This window comes from Rhinolophus sinicus, linkage group LG12 (assembly GCF_036562045.2).
Source record: "Rhinolophus sinicus isolate RSC01 linkage group LG12, ASM3656204v1, whole genome shotgun sequence".
In the NCBI taxonomy this organism is placed as follows: domain Eukaryota; kingdom Metazoa; phylum Chordata; class Mammalia; order Chiroptera; family Rhinolophidae; genus Rhinolophus; species Rhinolophus sinicus.
In genome coordinates, this window is record NC_133761.1 from 43932664 (window position 1) to 43948258 (window position 15595).

At 50.5% G+C, this 15595-nt stretch overlaps 1 protein-coding gene across 3 annotated transcripts in view; it reads right to left on the bottom strand.

Moving 5' to 3' along the window:
- Positions 1-11812: 11812 nt before the first annotated feature.
- The window catches only part of SIPA1L2 (signal induced proliferation associated 1 like 2), a 201773-nt gene continuing 197990 nt past the window's right edge, over positions 11813-15595 (bottom strand). For all 3 annotated transcript variants that reach the window (XM_019712891.2, XM_019712888.2, XM_019712889.2), the window contains one exon: positions 11813-13045. In XM_019712891.2, coding sequence (XP_019568450.2) covers positions 12899-13045 — 147 coding nt within the window. In that variant the 3' untranslated portion in view covers positions 11813-12898. The remainder of the gene's footprint in view (positions 13046-15595) is intronic.

Here is a 15595-nt window from a genome sequence, read left to right on the forward strand (position 1 = left end):
CACGTGAGTCAGAATGCTGGGTTGGAACCCAAACGGTCAGCACCTGTGCAGAAAGGAGCCCAGAGGGGGAACATACACTATTTTCTAGAACTCACGTGTTCTCCGGGCAGCAGCGCAACAATAAAGGGGCACGCAGGACAAGTTTCAGCATTTGTCACACATGGATGGGCACCCCCCAGTCTCAGTGTTGTTGCAACAAACATGAACTAGGCGCCTGCTCTGTGTCCGCTGCTGTTCACCATAAGGGACAGAAAGTGTGGGGCCACCTGAAGAGGAGACATTTAACAAGTGTGTGCTGAATAAGTGAATAATTAAGGGAGTAATTGTATAAATGGAAGAACATGTCTTTTGTTCAGGTAGGTTGAGCAGGTGAGTGATGACACTGCAGCCTATGTGACAAAAGGCACTGAAGTCACACAGAAACGCTGTGGTGACGAAGTCTGGCGAGGCTGGGTCAGAGAGCTCACCTACAACGTCGGATCTGGGCACATTCTGAAGGAAGCACGAGAGATGCTCAGGCAGAGAAGATGGGAGGGGACGTGTGAATGGGTTTCAGAAGCCACTGGGCACAGCAGAGCGAGCTTGCCTGGCCCTAGACGTCAAGCTGAGGAGGCTGTGGAGATGCCGACTGGAAAGGCTGGGTCAGGACAGCTGCTGGCCTTCCTTCTGAGGCACAGGGGAGCCCCTGAGGCATTTCAGTCGGGGGCTTGTCAAGGGAAGAAGGGTGGTCCACAGCACTGCTACCCGCCGTGTGGTACTCAGGGGGTGGCGTGGGGGCAGAGCCCAGGGCACCACCCGCAAGTTGGATGCTGGTTTCCAGGTGGGCAGTGCTGAGGGCTCCGCAGAAAGGATGGCGATGGGAGGACATGTTTCCTGGGTGGGGAGCTTAGAACCACCTTAGTGTGTCATGGTGACAGATAAGAGGTGGCCAGGGAGGGGAGCTGTGACCAGGCTGACTCCCAGGCTCCTGGCAGAGGTCCTGGGGGGTGGTTGTCACCGGTGAGATGGAGACAAGAATGCAGGGCACGGCTGCTAGGGGCGGTGTCAGGGTCCCCCAGCACTGACGCTCTCCTCCCCTGCAACGGCTGCCGCTGAACTTGACCCGGGTGGCCTCCCCTTCCCCACGCTCCATCCTTAGGGGAAGCTGACGCCAGCCCAAGTCCAAGTTCAGGGGCTCTGAGATCTCGTCACAATCCCGGCCTGGTGGGATGGGCAGAGATGAGCTCAGTCCGAGTAGAAGTTAGGGACCTCACTTGACTCTTGGGGCAGAGACATGCTCTCCGAAGAAGAAGGAGAAGGAGAAGGAGATGAAGGGAGGGAGGGGGAGAGGGAGAGGAAGAGAGAGAGGAAGGGGAAGGGGAAGAGGAAGGGGAAGACAGGCCACTCTGGGAGGCTGGGAGGAGAAGGCTCTGTGTTGCAGTGAAGCTGACTGGGTGACTCAGAGCAGACGAAGTGGGGGGAGCCAGTGCCCTGGGGCACGGTGCCTGGGCCACCACATGAAACCCGCTGAAGCCGCAGGCCTGGATTCCCTGTTCTGTAATCCAACCTCCCCCCACAGGGTTTAAGTCTGTGTGAACTGGGTTTCTGTTAATTATAACTGAAAGCGTACTGATTGACACAGAAGAGCAGACTTCTGGCTTGGAGTGGGAATTGAAATGGAGACAGAGTTCCCACTATAGGTAAGAGAAGTCCCACGAGCAGAACTGTTTGTATAAGTGGCTCCAAACTGGGGGGCTGTGGCAGCAGGTTCCGGCGCCTCCAAGAGGACTGGCCAAAGCAGAGGCGCGGCAGGACGGTGGGAGCAGTGGACAGACGCAGGGCCAAGCATCCCGGGAAAGGTGTGGAAATGCAGCCGGGTTCATAGCTGCTGTGCCAGAGGCTGGCATGGAGGAAATCTACAATGAAAGGTGATTATTGTTACTAGAATTAAAGGTCTATTTGTTTTGGTCTCTGGTCAGCCACTGGGGCCTTCAGGAGAGACATCGGGGTGGCGGCCGGCGGAAGTGAAAGCTGATTACTGGGCATGCGGATGGCCAGTGGAGACGGCCAGTCACCTTATCATGAAATACAGATAAAAGTAAGAAAGAAGAAAGGCAGTCGTTAGCTAAGGAGGTTTTCAAGATGAAAACGCAAGCGACATTTACAAGCTGAACTGAAGGAGACACTGAGAACAAGAGTATGAGCTTCGGGGTGGGGGTGGTGTATGCTCTTAGGAACGGGGTGTGGGGGGGGTGGGGGCTGGAGAGCCAGGGAGGGCGCTGGCCTTGGTGGAGAGGAACCACTCATGTCAGAGATGGGACAAAGGATGGAGGCAGGTGACAGAGCTGGTTTAGCCAGTGTGAGGCGAGTCTGCTCCGAGTGGGCTATCAGAGCAGGATGTCAAAGCTTGGAAACTCAGGGGACATCATGGGAGACAGAGTCCAGGTGTGGCCTTGGCTGAGCGTGGCTGTGCTGGGATGAGATGAACTTCCCAGGAGACAGAGGAAAAGACCCCACCGCAGTTCCCAAATGCACACTCACCTTTGGCCATCGTGTGGCCATGTCCTCTTCCCCTGTCTCTCCTTACACTACTGTCTACTCTTCACACAAACAGGAAAGATAGACTCAATTATCTTTTTAGTTTGAAAACCAGTGGGTGGAAATGGGAACCAAGATGAAATCACTGTTACCTTTGCAGACTTAGAGTGAAGAGTTTCAGGGGCTCCTTGGAGGGACAACCGCATTTCAGAGGCTCTGGTCCCAGGACTCTGACAATCAATACTGTGCACTGAGTCTCCAGGGCACAGACTAAGGTTTGGCGTGTGCGGCAAGGAGATGCACCGTGATGAGAAGGTCAAGGCCTGCCCGTTCTGACAGCAGCTCACGCTGGGCCCTGGAAGCACATTCTGTGCTGGTCACAGAGCACATTCTCTGGAAGGGCTGAAGGCTCCCCCCCCTCCAACCACTGCCCCATCTCCTCCCAGTGTCTGGAGCATCCACCCCAAAGCCATGTGTGTTTAGAAGCAGCCTGGCCCACTGAAATGTCAGATCCCGCCTGTAGAGGGGAAGGAGCAGGGCCCATCCCACGAAGGGCACTGACTCAAGGCCTCCTAACATCCAGGCACCCATCCTGCTCACCTGAGCCTGGACTGCCAGCATCCTGCATCCAGCAGAAGCAATTGCAGGGAAAAAGCTGGGCACTTCCCTGCAGGGAGCTGGCTGAGTGAAGACAGCTGGGGGACCAGGTAACCCCGCTGGCCCAGCCCCCCATCCCCCAGCACGGTCCTGATTGGGTGGCTTTTCCTGAGGCAGCACACACAGGAGACAGCCTGGAAGTTTCCGGACACCTACGGGATCCAGGCACGGGCCCCAGATTTGTTTTGCTACATTTAAAAATGTAAAACTTGGAGAAGGGGGAAAAACCTTCCTCTGCAGGCATTTGCTTTGGCAAGGGAGGCAGGCTGGCGTCCCTTAAAATGAGCTGGTCCCCGGCTGGGGAAGTGTTCTGTTAGGTTCCTTGGCACCTGCGTTCATGGTAGCCCGCTCCGGCGGCACGTTTAGCAAGGGGCCTGTGTCTGGGTCTCCACCCAAGCGCTGGATTTTCTAGGGGATGACGGAGCACCGGCCACCCGGAGTCCTCCTGTGTCTCCTCCCAGGCCCAGCTGCCCCTGCTTGCCACCTGGCCCTGAGTGAGCCAGCCACCTGTCGGGAGCAGTGATGCACCTCAGGAACCTGGGGTTCCTGTTGGACAGCACATCCCGCCTGCCTCCCCGGGCCGCAGGCTCTGCGTCCCATGTAGTCAAGTCCGGAGACACATGCGGCTGATTCATGACCATCGCCCACGTGTCCGGCTCCCAAAAGCATGTGCCCCTGGGGGCACCACCGCCTGCACAGGTGGCTGTGGGTTTGCACAGAGAAGTGCCGTCCATCCTTTTGGTGTGCCCTGCAGAAAAAACGTCTTTACAAAGCTGACATCCATATTTGGTTTGTCTGATTAGCACCGACAGTGTAAATGGTTGTTAATATCTTGTCTCTTTGCCCTCCTGCCTGGGGAAAGGGCCTCGTCACTGCTTCTCTCAGCAACCAGGCGCCATGAGTTGTGGAGTGAGGGCTGGCCAGCGGCAGGCCTCTCGCAGACCCTCCCTCGCCTCCCCTTCTGGCACTGGGCTGGAATTTGCTGTGACCTGCTCCCGCTGGTGGCTTGCGTGGCCTCTGCTGATGCCGTCCTCTCTCCCACAGACACCACCTCCTTAGATGCGCCCAGGCTGCATGGCCGCTGTCCAGCAGTGCCGGCCCCACGCAGGTATTCATACAGCCTCGGGGTGAACAGCACCTGGGGGCTGGGAGAGGACAGCGCGGTATCACTGCGTGTGCTTAGGAGTCACGCTGCTGTGGGTTACGACCAACTGACTCATGTCCTTTATGGGACTAAGCTCCCACAAGGTCGAAAATTGTCCTGGAGAATACTGTCCATAAGTTATCTGGATCCTAGATTCTGCTGAGAAAAGTCCTGAAATGAGATTTTTTTTTCCTTCTAGAGTTTTCTGATACCTGACAGTAAGTTCTAGGCCTGAATGTCACCCTTAAAAAGCATAGCCTGGGACCACCTGGGCCCACAGCTGCCACCCAGGTGGAAACGGACAGAGGGGGTCATTAGTGAGCTCCCTAAGGGTCCTCAATCTTCTTCCTTCTCAGGCTAGGCTCCGCCCCTTCGGACCTCAGTGCACAAACCTTTTTGGCGAAGGACAGTGGGGATCAGCAAAATGGGGGTTTGGGGGAGGTTATATATCCTGTCCAGGCAACTATGTAAAGGAATTTACCTCTTAAGTTCAGAACTGATTCGTGCCCTAGGCAGTGGGGTCTGCCAAGGTCATGTGCAAACTCAATCTACCCTCTCTTCCTGCCAAGGCAGGTGAGCTGGCAGGAAGCAGCTCTGAGGGAGCACATGTTAAGACGCTCCCTCTGTCTGCAGCGCTCAAGGCACCAGTGGGCATGTCCCAGACCCCTGACAGAGCAGGACCCAGCAGGCCCCACAAGCTCTGTGAAAACACAGAGAGACTACTCAGCCTGACTGAAAGGTGCTAATGGCTAGCCGGGAACGTCCCAGGCAAAGGTCCTCGCGTGTGAGTCAGCGTGAAATCCCAGGAGGCTCTGAAGGCAAGTGGGGGGAGGGGGCCTGACCAATGTCCTCCACCTGCACAGATTCCACCTGCCTGTCTTGCTGGGCTGTTAGCTTGTGTGCAGGGCTGAGCTACACATTTCCCCTTTTTGAAGCACAGGGAAATGGGCAGTGTTCCTAGTACCTCTGAGATGCTGACACATGGTACTGGAGAGTCTCGACTCTGATCTCTTCTACATCTGTGCCTTGATTCTGCTCAAGTGTTCATGGCCGGGCTACAAATGACTGTGGGAGCCAGGCTGTGAGCAGGTCCAATAGGGTCCAGTTTACAACTTAAGGAAGTATCGACAAACTAGGGTTTCTCCAATAATTCTTTATCTCAGAGGCGTCCAGTGCTTTCTTATTCTTGCTTCTCAGTCTTGATTATCCTAACTTGACCAAGACTAATTAAGGCTTTGAGTAAATTAGGTACCCTAACCCAAAACACACACAGTGCCCTAAAGTCACAAACAGGCTTCCATTGATATGCCCTGGGCCCCTCAGTCTAAGATCTAGTCTTCTTTTCTGTGAAGTGAAAGGGCTGGTCCCTTCCAGCTCTGTGGTCCTTCTTCCTTCCGGTCAGTAGCAGGGCCTTCTCATAACGGCCTTTGTTTTTCTTCTTTGAATGCCTTTTCTTGCCCATGGTTTCCAGGCTTCCAAATGCTCCAGCAACCCCAAAGCTATTCGTCTTTAGTCCTTCCCCCTGCTGGTCTGGCATCTGATCTCAGTCTCTAGCTCATCCAACCTCATTCTCCCACCAGATGCTCCAACTACAGAGCGAACTGTTCAAATTTAGGGCCTGGAGCAAACAGTTCAGAATCACTCTTCCTCTTCTATGCATTAATGACCAAATTAATCATTCTGCAGAGGGAAGTCTTTTCCCTATTGCTTCTCCTGTGGGTCTCCCGAGCAAAGCTTCTTGGAATGACGTCTCTTTTCTCTGAACATGTGGCAATCGATCAAAGTCTGGCTGCTCTATAACACCCAAAGAGCACTTCAACGCTGCTCTATATTTTCCTGTACTTGTTCCAACAAGTCTTTATCTCTGTGACATTAAGCTTTCTGGTTTCTTTCTGCTTCTCCCTCTCAAGTCCCCATAAACTTACTCATTCAGGTCCCTACCCCTCATCTTTAAAAAAAGTTATTCATTTTCAACTGTGGTGAAATACACATAAAATTGGCCATCAGAACCAATTTTAGGCACGTAGTGCAGTGGCATTATGTACAGTCATATTTCGTGCCACCATCCCTACCATCCACCCACAGAACTGTTTTCATCTCCCAAACTGAAAGTCCCCCATTAAACAATGCCTCTCATCCCCCCTCCCCCAGCCCCTGGCAACCACACCCTGCTTTCTGTCTGTAGGCCGTTGATGATTCTAGGGACCTTATAGGACTATTATCATACAGCATTTGTCCTTTTGTGACTGGCTTATTTCACTCAGCATAATGTCTTCAAAGTTCATCCATGTTGTTGCCTGTGTCCGAATTTCCATCCTTTTTAAGCCTTAATAAAATCCCATTGTATAGACGGACCACATTTTGTGTATCATTCACCCATCTGTAGACACTTGTGCTGCAACCCCCTTCTGACCACTGGGAATAGTGCTGCTGTGAACGTGATATGCAAATATCCGAGTCTCCGACTTCAACTATTTTGGGTAATGACCAAAAACAGAACTGGGGGATCATAGGGTAGATCTACCTTTAATTATTGGGGGAACCACCGTAGTGGTTTCCACCGTTTTATATTCCCATCAACAGTGCATAAAAGTTCCAGTTTCTACACATCCTCACCAATGTTTGTCCCATCCCTATTCTTTGCATTTACAATACAATTCATTACCAGGCGTAATTCAGGAGGGAACAGGCCATGTGCGATGACATCTCAGAGAAGAATGGAGGCAACAAGCTTCTACAAGAGCCAAGGGTAACTGCTGGAGGGCTGGGTAAGTTAAAATTTTCAAGCAAGAATACTGAAAATGGTCATATACATTGGCAAATACTTTTGCAAATAAAATACATATCTGTAAGTTCCATATTCATATCTATTAATATAACGTATTTATATGAGCTAAGTTCATGCACCTAAGTTGGTTCTTGGGACAAGTGAAGGTAAGACCCTTGCAGACATCTTTCCTTGTATGGCTGCTTTATTGCAAAATATTTAAACAGCACAATTTCACATTTGGAAATCAGTGTCACTGGAAGGACTAATCTTCATACAAATAAAGAGTAGACAATTAAGGTAGCCTAGTTTAGTCCAATTTTACATTGGAGGGCAAATTACTTAAGAGGCTCTTCGTTAAAAGAACGGAGTAAGAATCTGTTTTGGGGGAGAAAGGCTCCATTTCAGAGCTCATCTCAACAGCAGAATGAGTATAAACAGGGTGGCCCGAATATTAAAGTCACTAGCAGCCCTCCCTCTATTCACTCCCCTCCCCACAGCCATTCAGAAGTGAAACGGTTTTAGAATGATGTTGGCTGGACAATGGCCTCCACACAGTTTCCAAACGACAACAAACAGGGGTCAAGTGGGAGTTGAGGGGTTAACCCCGCTGACCTCTGAGCCCTGCTGCAGGAAGGGCTGCTTCCTCTCCTGCTGTTCTCAAGTACTTAATTCAGGGGGATACAGAATGCCCCCTCCTGGAGTTCCGTATTCATGGAAGTGGGTGTGAGTTTTAGCCTGCTGTTTGGCAAGCCCTCCGCCCAGATGGGGCTCAGTAATGACTTCTATAAGGTGTTTATCAGATGCGAGAAGGCCATGTGACTCCGTATAATTACTCTGCTGCGATGGAGCGTTCAGCTCCATCCCACTTTGTTTGCTATGAATGATTACAGTCGTGGGGAAAAGGGGCGAGAACCCAGCCCCCCAGGCCCAACTGATGCTACACGTGGTGATGGAGGGGTCCCTGCCAGGGTCTGCCGTCTCCAGCTGCAGATGTGTGCTTATAGCTGTTCCCTCTGAGCCAGCACCGAGTCCTGGCAGATAAGTCACTGAAATGCTCGCAGTCTGAACCCGCTTCCCGCATAAGCCTTCCTCACGGTTTCACTGGCTAGGGCAGGGCTGGGAGAGCAGCTGATGTTAAAAGCACAGAACACTGACCCGGGGGCCACCAGCCAGGTGGATGGGTCTCATGGCCAGACGCCTAGTTTAGCCCTTAACTGCTCTTTACTAACTCAGCCAGCTTAGCCCCAAGGGACATTTGCATGTCAAGGGGCTGGTTAGTTCTCACCTGCTCTTCTGAGGAACCAAGCAGCTCTGCAAATTTTAGGCGGCTCTCTGGAACTAGGGATGGAAAACAGAGGTCAGTGTTTTCAGTCTGCAGATGCTAATAATTGTATCAAAACTTTGACTGTAAGCATTTAAGAGGGCAGTAAATTTTTTGATATTAAGTTGAACAGGAGGGGGTTTAAAAGACTTTTTAAAAAGTTACTTAAAAGGTCCCAAATCTCAAATGTGAAAATGCAAGAATGTCACCTTTGGGGATAAGCTCATTTAAACCTTTTATAAAATTCACGAGGAGACATCCATTGTGCTTAAGTTCTGCCTAATTCCTATTGTTGAAAGTCAAGACGCTTGGTCTTTGGGTTAATTTAAAGGTCATGGGTCAGAAACCTAATGCATTCCTTGGATTTTAGCAGGTTTCTTACCATTTTCCTCCTGTGGAGCAGAAGCAAGCACAGTTACCTCCCACCTGCCTCCAAACAAGTGCGGAATTAAACCCCGGTCCACCTTACTTTCTTTTCATCTGGTAAGTGGGATGCCTGAACTGCGGGAATGGTTTTAAATTTAAGCACAAAATCCACAAACACTCAAGTAAATGGGAACTTACTTTTCTTACTAACCAGTCATTCAAAGAAGCAAAGCGTCTGTAAAAATCGTCACCTCCTCCAACTAGAAAATTCTGAAGAACAAACACTAGCTTGATTTTAGAGGATCTGGGGTTACTCAGTCGTCTCCAGAAGCTGGAACTGAAAGTGGGGGGTGGGCCTTCATCTCTTGGAAAAGTTTTGCACGGATGTGACTGTCATGGTAAAGGGGGTGGCTTTGTCACAGACGGTGGCTTGTTTCTAGTGACATACCTTCCTTATTGGTACCAAGGGAACTTACTCGTTGTTCAGTCTCAGTTTTATGTGTGTTCTGTCCTTACAAGGCAGTCCCAGGCTTCTCAGGCCAGTATTGTACACGAGGAGCAAGAGGTTTTAATACCCAAGTACTCACCACTGACCCCAGTTCTGGTTGTGAAGAAACCTACCAAGACCATTATTCTTACAGGCAAGACGAATTGTGGCTTTCGGCATTTCCTGGAGACTCCTTGCTAATGATATGTAATCAAACTGTGCATTTCAATGGGCTAGCTGGACAAGACTCCTGGCATTCCAAGAGTTGACTTCGGTGTCAGCAAAGGCTGGGCTGGATTATTACGCACCCCCCAAATATAACCTACTTTTCTTGATGAACCTGCTGCCATACTGAGCATAGCAGGAAAAAAGCCTCTAATATACGCATTAACTTTGTCACATATGAGAATGGCCTTGCGAACAGAGCAGTACTTGGTTAGAAAAAAAAGTGTTTGATATCAATTATTCTAAAATAATGATGTTTTTACTGGATGTATTAATCAGTCTGTATGCAGTAAGTCCTCACAGAAAGTCAACACGTTGAGTTAAGGGGTCATTTGTGAGTTCACAGGATGCCAAGTTGCTCAAACCACACTCCCTGCGGGAGCCTGACAGGATTTCCTACGTCTTGGTTGTAGACTGGAAACATCCATTTGAGAAAAAGCCTAACAGGCCAGACCCATTCGGCCATGTTCTTGGACATGGCCCTTGGGACCCTGACTTGAGAGGTGATTCATTCTTTTGCTAGTGTAGACTGAGAAGTATTTCTTCAAACAAAACCACAAAAACCCTCTGCTTTCATCTGCAGGCCTGCCATTCAGTGGGGTTTAAGTCAAGATTTCTTTTCTCTAATCAACGCCCCCTTCCCATCTGCTCAGCTGCCCCCCAAAGCACAGGCACCTCTGACCTACAGGGAGGAGCTGGTGTCCAGTCCTCCCCGAGAGGGTAACTGACTGTTGTGAAAATTTTATTAAAGGCCAGAGAACATGCAGTTCGGCTATCCCTCCCCAGTGCAGGACTTCTCCCGGAATCATATCTTTCCCTCCCATCTCCAACCCAACAGCAGTTCTCTGGGTTCTATCTACAAATACTTTTTCAAGTGTGACCCGCCCCTTCCCTCCAAGTTCTTGGCCCTGCCAGGTAGTAAATCAGAATTTAAAATATGCAAGAGACAGGATGTGACTCTAAAGCCTAAACTATTTAGTACATGCCTTACACAGAAAAGTTTGCCTGTCCTCGTCCACCCCCTTCTCCTTCACAAGTCAGAACAATCCTTTTAAAATGTACATCACATTATGCTGATTTCCTGCCCCCACAGCTTCCTTTTGACTTAGAACAAACTGGACTCTACAGCGGTCTGGGGGTCTTCAGTGACCTGGCTCTGACTGACCGCTTCCTGCCACCTCCACCACCTTCCCCACCGGTCTCTCCACAGCCTGGGGACCCTGACCTTCATGTGCCCTCTTCCTCGGGTGTCCTCCCCCAGCTTCTCACGGCCTGCTCTCTTCACTTTCAGAGGTCTCCTGCCCATAGGGTGGCTCCGTAGATATGGCTCAGAACAGTGCCCGGCACAGGGTGACTGTTCAAAAAATGTCACTTATTATTGTATTGACTGAAGGGAGCCTGCCCCACGCACTCTTTGTATTTGTCTGTCACATACGGAAATAATCTCATCGCTGTCTCCCTGTTAGACTGCAGGCCCCGTGAAGACAGGGCCTTTGGTCCCCATCGCTGCTGGCTCCTCAGTCACAGTGACAGGAAAGAAAGGGAGGGGCAGGGACACAGCTGCCTGGCCCCCACCCGCACCCCCTGGCCCAAGAAGCTGCATTCACTGGGTGCACTGGGGGTGAGAGCCTGGGTCTGTCGAGAGGGTGGCTTCAGATCCTGGTCCTGCGGGGCTGGGCCGCGTCTCCTGCAGTCACGTAAAGGACGAGTTTCAGTGCCTCTCCTGCGAAGCCCAGGGGGGGAGTCCCTTTTAGGCTAAACTCTAGACTCACTTTGCTTCCTCTGATTCTTGATATGGTTTCTGTTCTCAGGACGGTGAGAACTTTGCCGCTTACTGTGCTTCCCTTCTCACTTGGGCCCAGGTTCTTCTTTGTCTGTCTTACATGTGATTCAAAGTTACGGTTTACCCCTCCCTGCTGACTTTGCAAATTCCTACTATTTGATTGCATGTATTTTCTTGTAGGCAACACTAAATTCTTTGTTGAATAAGATGCTGATTAAAAAAAACCAGAAGGCAACCTTGGGTAAATCCCTTACCTTGAGCCTGTTTACTGAGCTGTAAAATGGGACTCCCACAACTATCTAGTAAGGACCCTGTTAGGGTTACACAAGATGGATGGAAAGTGCAGAGAGCAGTGAGTGTCTGGCATGTAGCAGCTATTGATAAATACTAGCTACTCCTTTACTTGAAGTCAAGCAGGGATTCCATAGGAGGCCAAGTGGTATCGTTAGAGATCCTAAATGATCCGAAATAAATTCACATACACTCAGATTGTTGACATATTAGATCATAAAAATCTATATTCACCTGACAACACCATTACGTATGTGGACTCTTTTAAACATTTATTAAAAAAGCAAAATGTACGTTCATCTCAAATAGAACAGTTAAAAATGGTAAAGCAATACAAACAACTTGTCACTAGCAGCATCCGTCATCAGAGTTCCCGCCCTGGTCCTCCGTGTTGTCCCGGCAAGCCCAGTGTTGTCTGAGCTTGGGGCTGCCTACACCTCCCTCCTCACGGTGCAGGCCAAACCATCCTTTATATAGTTAACAATTTAAGGTTAAATAAGCTTAAATAAGGGTGTTAAATACAAGACTCTTCATCAAAGCCTCTGTACAAAGATCAATTTGGCATTGTACACGTGACCCGCGGGCTTACAGCATACGGGAGAGAGTTCGAGTAATAAGCAGGTTTATGTTTTTTTTTTCAGCACGGCGTTAACTATACAAAAGTGAGCTAAGGTTGAAGTGACTACTTAGTGAGCCATTTACAAGGCATATGTAGCTTTTTTAAAAAATCAGAACACTGTTAATATTCAGGCACCGTTTGCTCCTGCAAATAAATAAGTCTCTAAAGTTACTGCATTGGAACAAGTGTGAAACACATCAGTGCTTTTGTATGTTCCCCGACGCGGCTTCCCCGACTACGGATGATGCCCCTTTCTTATTGCTATGATAATGTGGCTATGGAGAGAAAACTACTGTACATCCAAAAAAATAGAGCACCTTTAACATTAAAGTATATGTCTGATTACTTGTTTTCGTGTTTATTTTACAATACTAAAGCCGAAACTATGGTCAATTGCTTTAACATCTCTACAGGTCACCTGATACACAGGAAAGAACCCGACTGCCTTCCCACCTGAGGTAAGCCCAGCCACAGCACCGCTGACTCGAGTCCCAAGAGAAGGTCCAAGCCGACGCCCGCGTTACATTCATCTCCACATGGGAGTTACATTCATCTTCACGTTGGCGCCACCGAGAAGGCATCGTGCTCCCTCCTGCACGGTGATGGTGCTGGGCAGGGTGGGGCAGCAAAAACACTAGGCCCGGCCGGAAGCACAGTTACAAGCTCCACAGCCCCTCCCGGTCCCCTCGGTCCCCTTGGGCGGTGGCCAGAACACGGGTTACGGCTTTTTGTCAATGGTGCTGAAGAACCACTCTGTGAACCTGCGCAGCTGGGCGGACGCCGCCCGCGACTCCTCCTGCAGACGCCGGTTGTGCTGCCGCAGGTGACACACCTCTGCCTGGAGGGCTGCCTTATCCTGCTTCTCCTGGTGAGGACACAAGGACACAAACACACATGGTCACTGCGGTCCCCACACTTGCCTCCTAAGCTGCAACGCGCGGCCTAACCCTTAGTTTTTACTGATTTATTTTTTGAGGGGAGACGGGGTTTGAGTTCCTGACAGGTGATTTGCCTGCTAGCGTTTGCTGCCAAAAACAAAGGGACACACATTCCTCCCGTTCACCCCACTTTGCTCCCAACGGCAATCAGAGCTGCTGTTATATAGCAAGGTTATTAGTCACAGTAGAAATTGTCCTCTATCCAGAAAAGGGACACTATACTGAAAGACTAAAAGCAGTGCCTTGGACACACACAGCTGTAGGCGAACGTCCTTACTTGACCAAAACTGGCGTTCACGTAGCTGTTGGTCCTGGGTGTGTTTCTAGTAGGTACACAGGCCTTTCATTCCGCCCAGAAGCTTTCCTGTTACAGTGTATTTCCACGGTGACTTTCAAAGGTCACCATTCAGAACTATATAAAAACAAGCTTTTTCAGAAGACTCACGTCTGGAGTTTGCAATGCGTAGTAAGGAAAACGTACAAGTTTCAGTCCCACATGCTCAAAGGGGTGTCTTGCCCCAAACAGGGACAGGGTCATCGTCAGGTCACAACAGCTGGTATCTTTTAATGAGATCTAACTCGACTGCGACACCCGGCAGATTCCGCGGAGGCAGTATGTCAGATGGCTGCAGCTTCCTCAGGGACCCTTCCCACCCTTGGCAGGTCTTGCACCACTCTTGATGTTCGCTTCTGCTTCCTGACCCTTTCGCAGGCCTCCCGGGACCACCTGACTCACCACACGGCTAAAAGACACCGTCCCAAGCGTGAGAACCGACTTCCCCATGAGAGCAGCTTCAGGCCACCCATGTCCGGACTTTCCTCAGTCACAAGAGGCTCACGGAGACACCCCTTCCCAATGTGGCTCAGAACACCCCTCCATCCCTGCTGAGACTCAGGTGCCCACCTAAGACCCTTCACCCCCTTTACTGCGACAAAGGAACTCGTATTTTTGTCACCGAAACCTAAACTTTCAACCTCTTTCCTGAAAGTCCTCTTCATCTTCATGCCGTAAACGATTTTTCTCTCCCCTGAGGAGACGGCTTCTGAGGGTTGTTCCACAGCCTGGAGAGCACAGGCCTGGGGGTCGGGCAGGGAACCATCTCGGCCCTCGCTGCCCCTCCCTGAACTTCCAGCTCTCCTGAGACGCATGACATCAGGCTGTCGTACCCGCTCCCCACCCCACTGCAATGATCTACTGCATGTCCCATCAGTAATGGGAGTTTCTAGAACCTGGTTCACGTTTTCTCTCCCCACCCCCATCATGTCTGTTGATGACCCCAAATCCACACAGATGTTCCACCCAATCCAGTCCTTCCATCACTTCCTCTCACGCTCTCCCCCAATCCTGTCTCTCCATCACTTCCTCCCTCTGATCCTGAAACCAAGACCTCCGCACCCCGGACTCCCATGGCCATATCCTGTACACCTTGGTGTTATGGACAACTGTTTAATTTCCTAAATGCTTCAAGCTCCCACTTCCTGACCACCACCTCTTTTTAAAAAACTAACGTCTCAAATATCCACTCTTCCAATAATCCAATGATTGTCTAATCCACCAACCTTGCCTTATTTTCAGTGTCCATCAACACCCCCTCCAGTGAAAATATTCCCCCTCACCCAGCTTAGACGCAGGGTTCCTTAGTTTAATCACATCCTATACACACTTCAGGGTCCTTGTCTCTCAGTCCTGGTCTTAATTTCCTGTCTAAACTCTAATATTGGTTAACTTCAACCCTCCAACCAATTTACAGCTGCAGCTGGAGACAGGGTGACCAGCCACCCCAGCTTGCCTGGACTTTGCAGATTCCAGCTCGGAAACCACATCTCTCTCCCAGAAAAACTAGGACAGTTGTTCATCCGAGCTGGAGAAAACACAACTCCACCGAAAGATGTCACTTTCCCTCAGGCTGCAGATTTGGATGTACCTTCAGCCTCGCTTGGCAATCCTACCAAACACCTCTGGTCCGTTTAGCCTCTCCCGACACTTGTCCTCTGCCCTTCAGCCTCTCACTACTTCCTACCACTCACTCCAGTTCATGCTGCAAGAAGAAACGACAGCACTCTGTCACCTGATCTCTGTCTGGATGACGTGTGTGGATATATGTATGCCTGGGTGACGTGTGCACACACACAGGCACACGTCACACACAGGCACACAGGCACATATGTGTGCACACAGGCACACGTCACACACACAGGCACACATGTCACACACAGGCAAACGTGTGCACACACAGGCACACGTCACACAAGGCAAACGTCACACACAGGCACACACGTGTGCACACACACAGGCACACGTCACACACAGGCACACACGTCACAAGGCACATATGTGTGCACACAGGCACATGTCACACACACAGGCGCATACACACACAGGTACACTCACAGAAGCATGTATGCGTGCACACAGGCACACGTCACACACACAGGCACACACATGTGCACACACAGGCACACGTCACACACAGGCA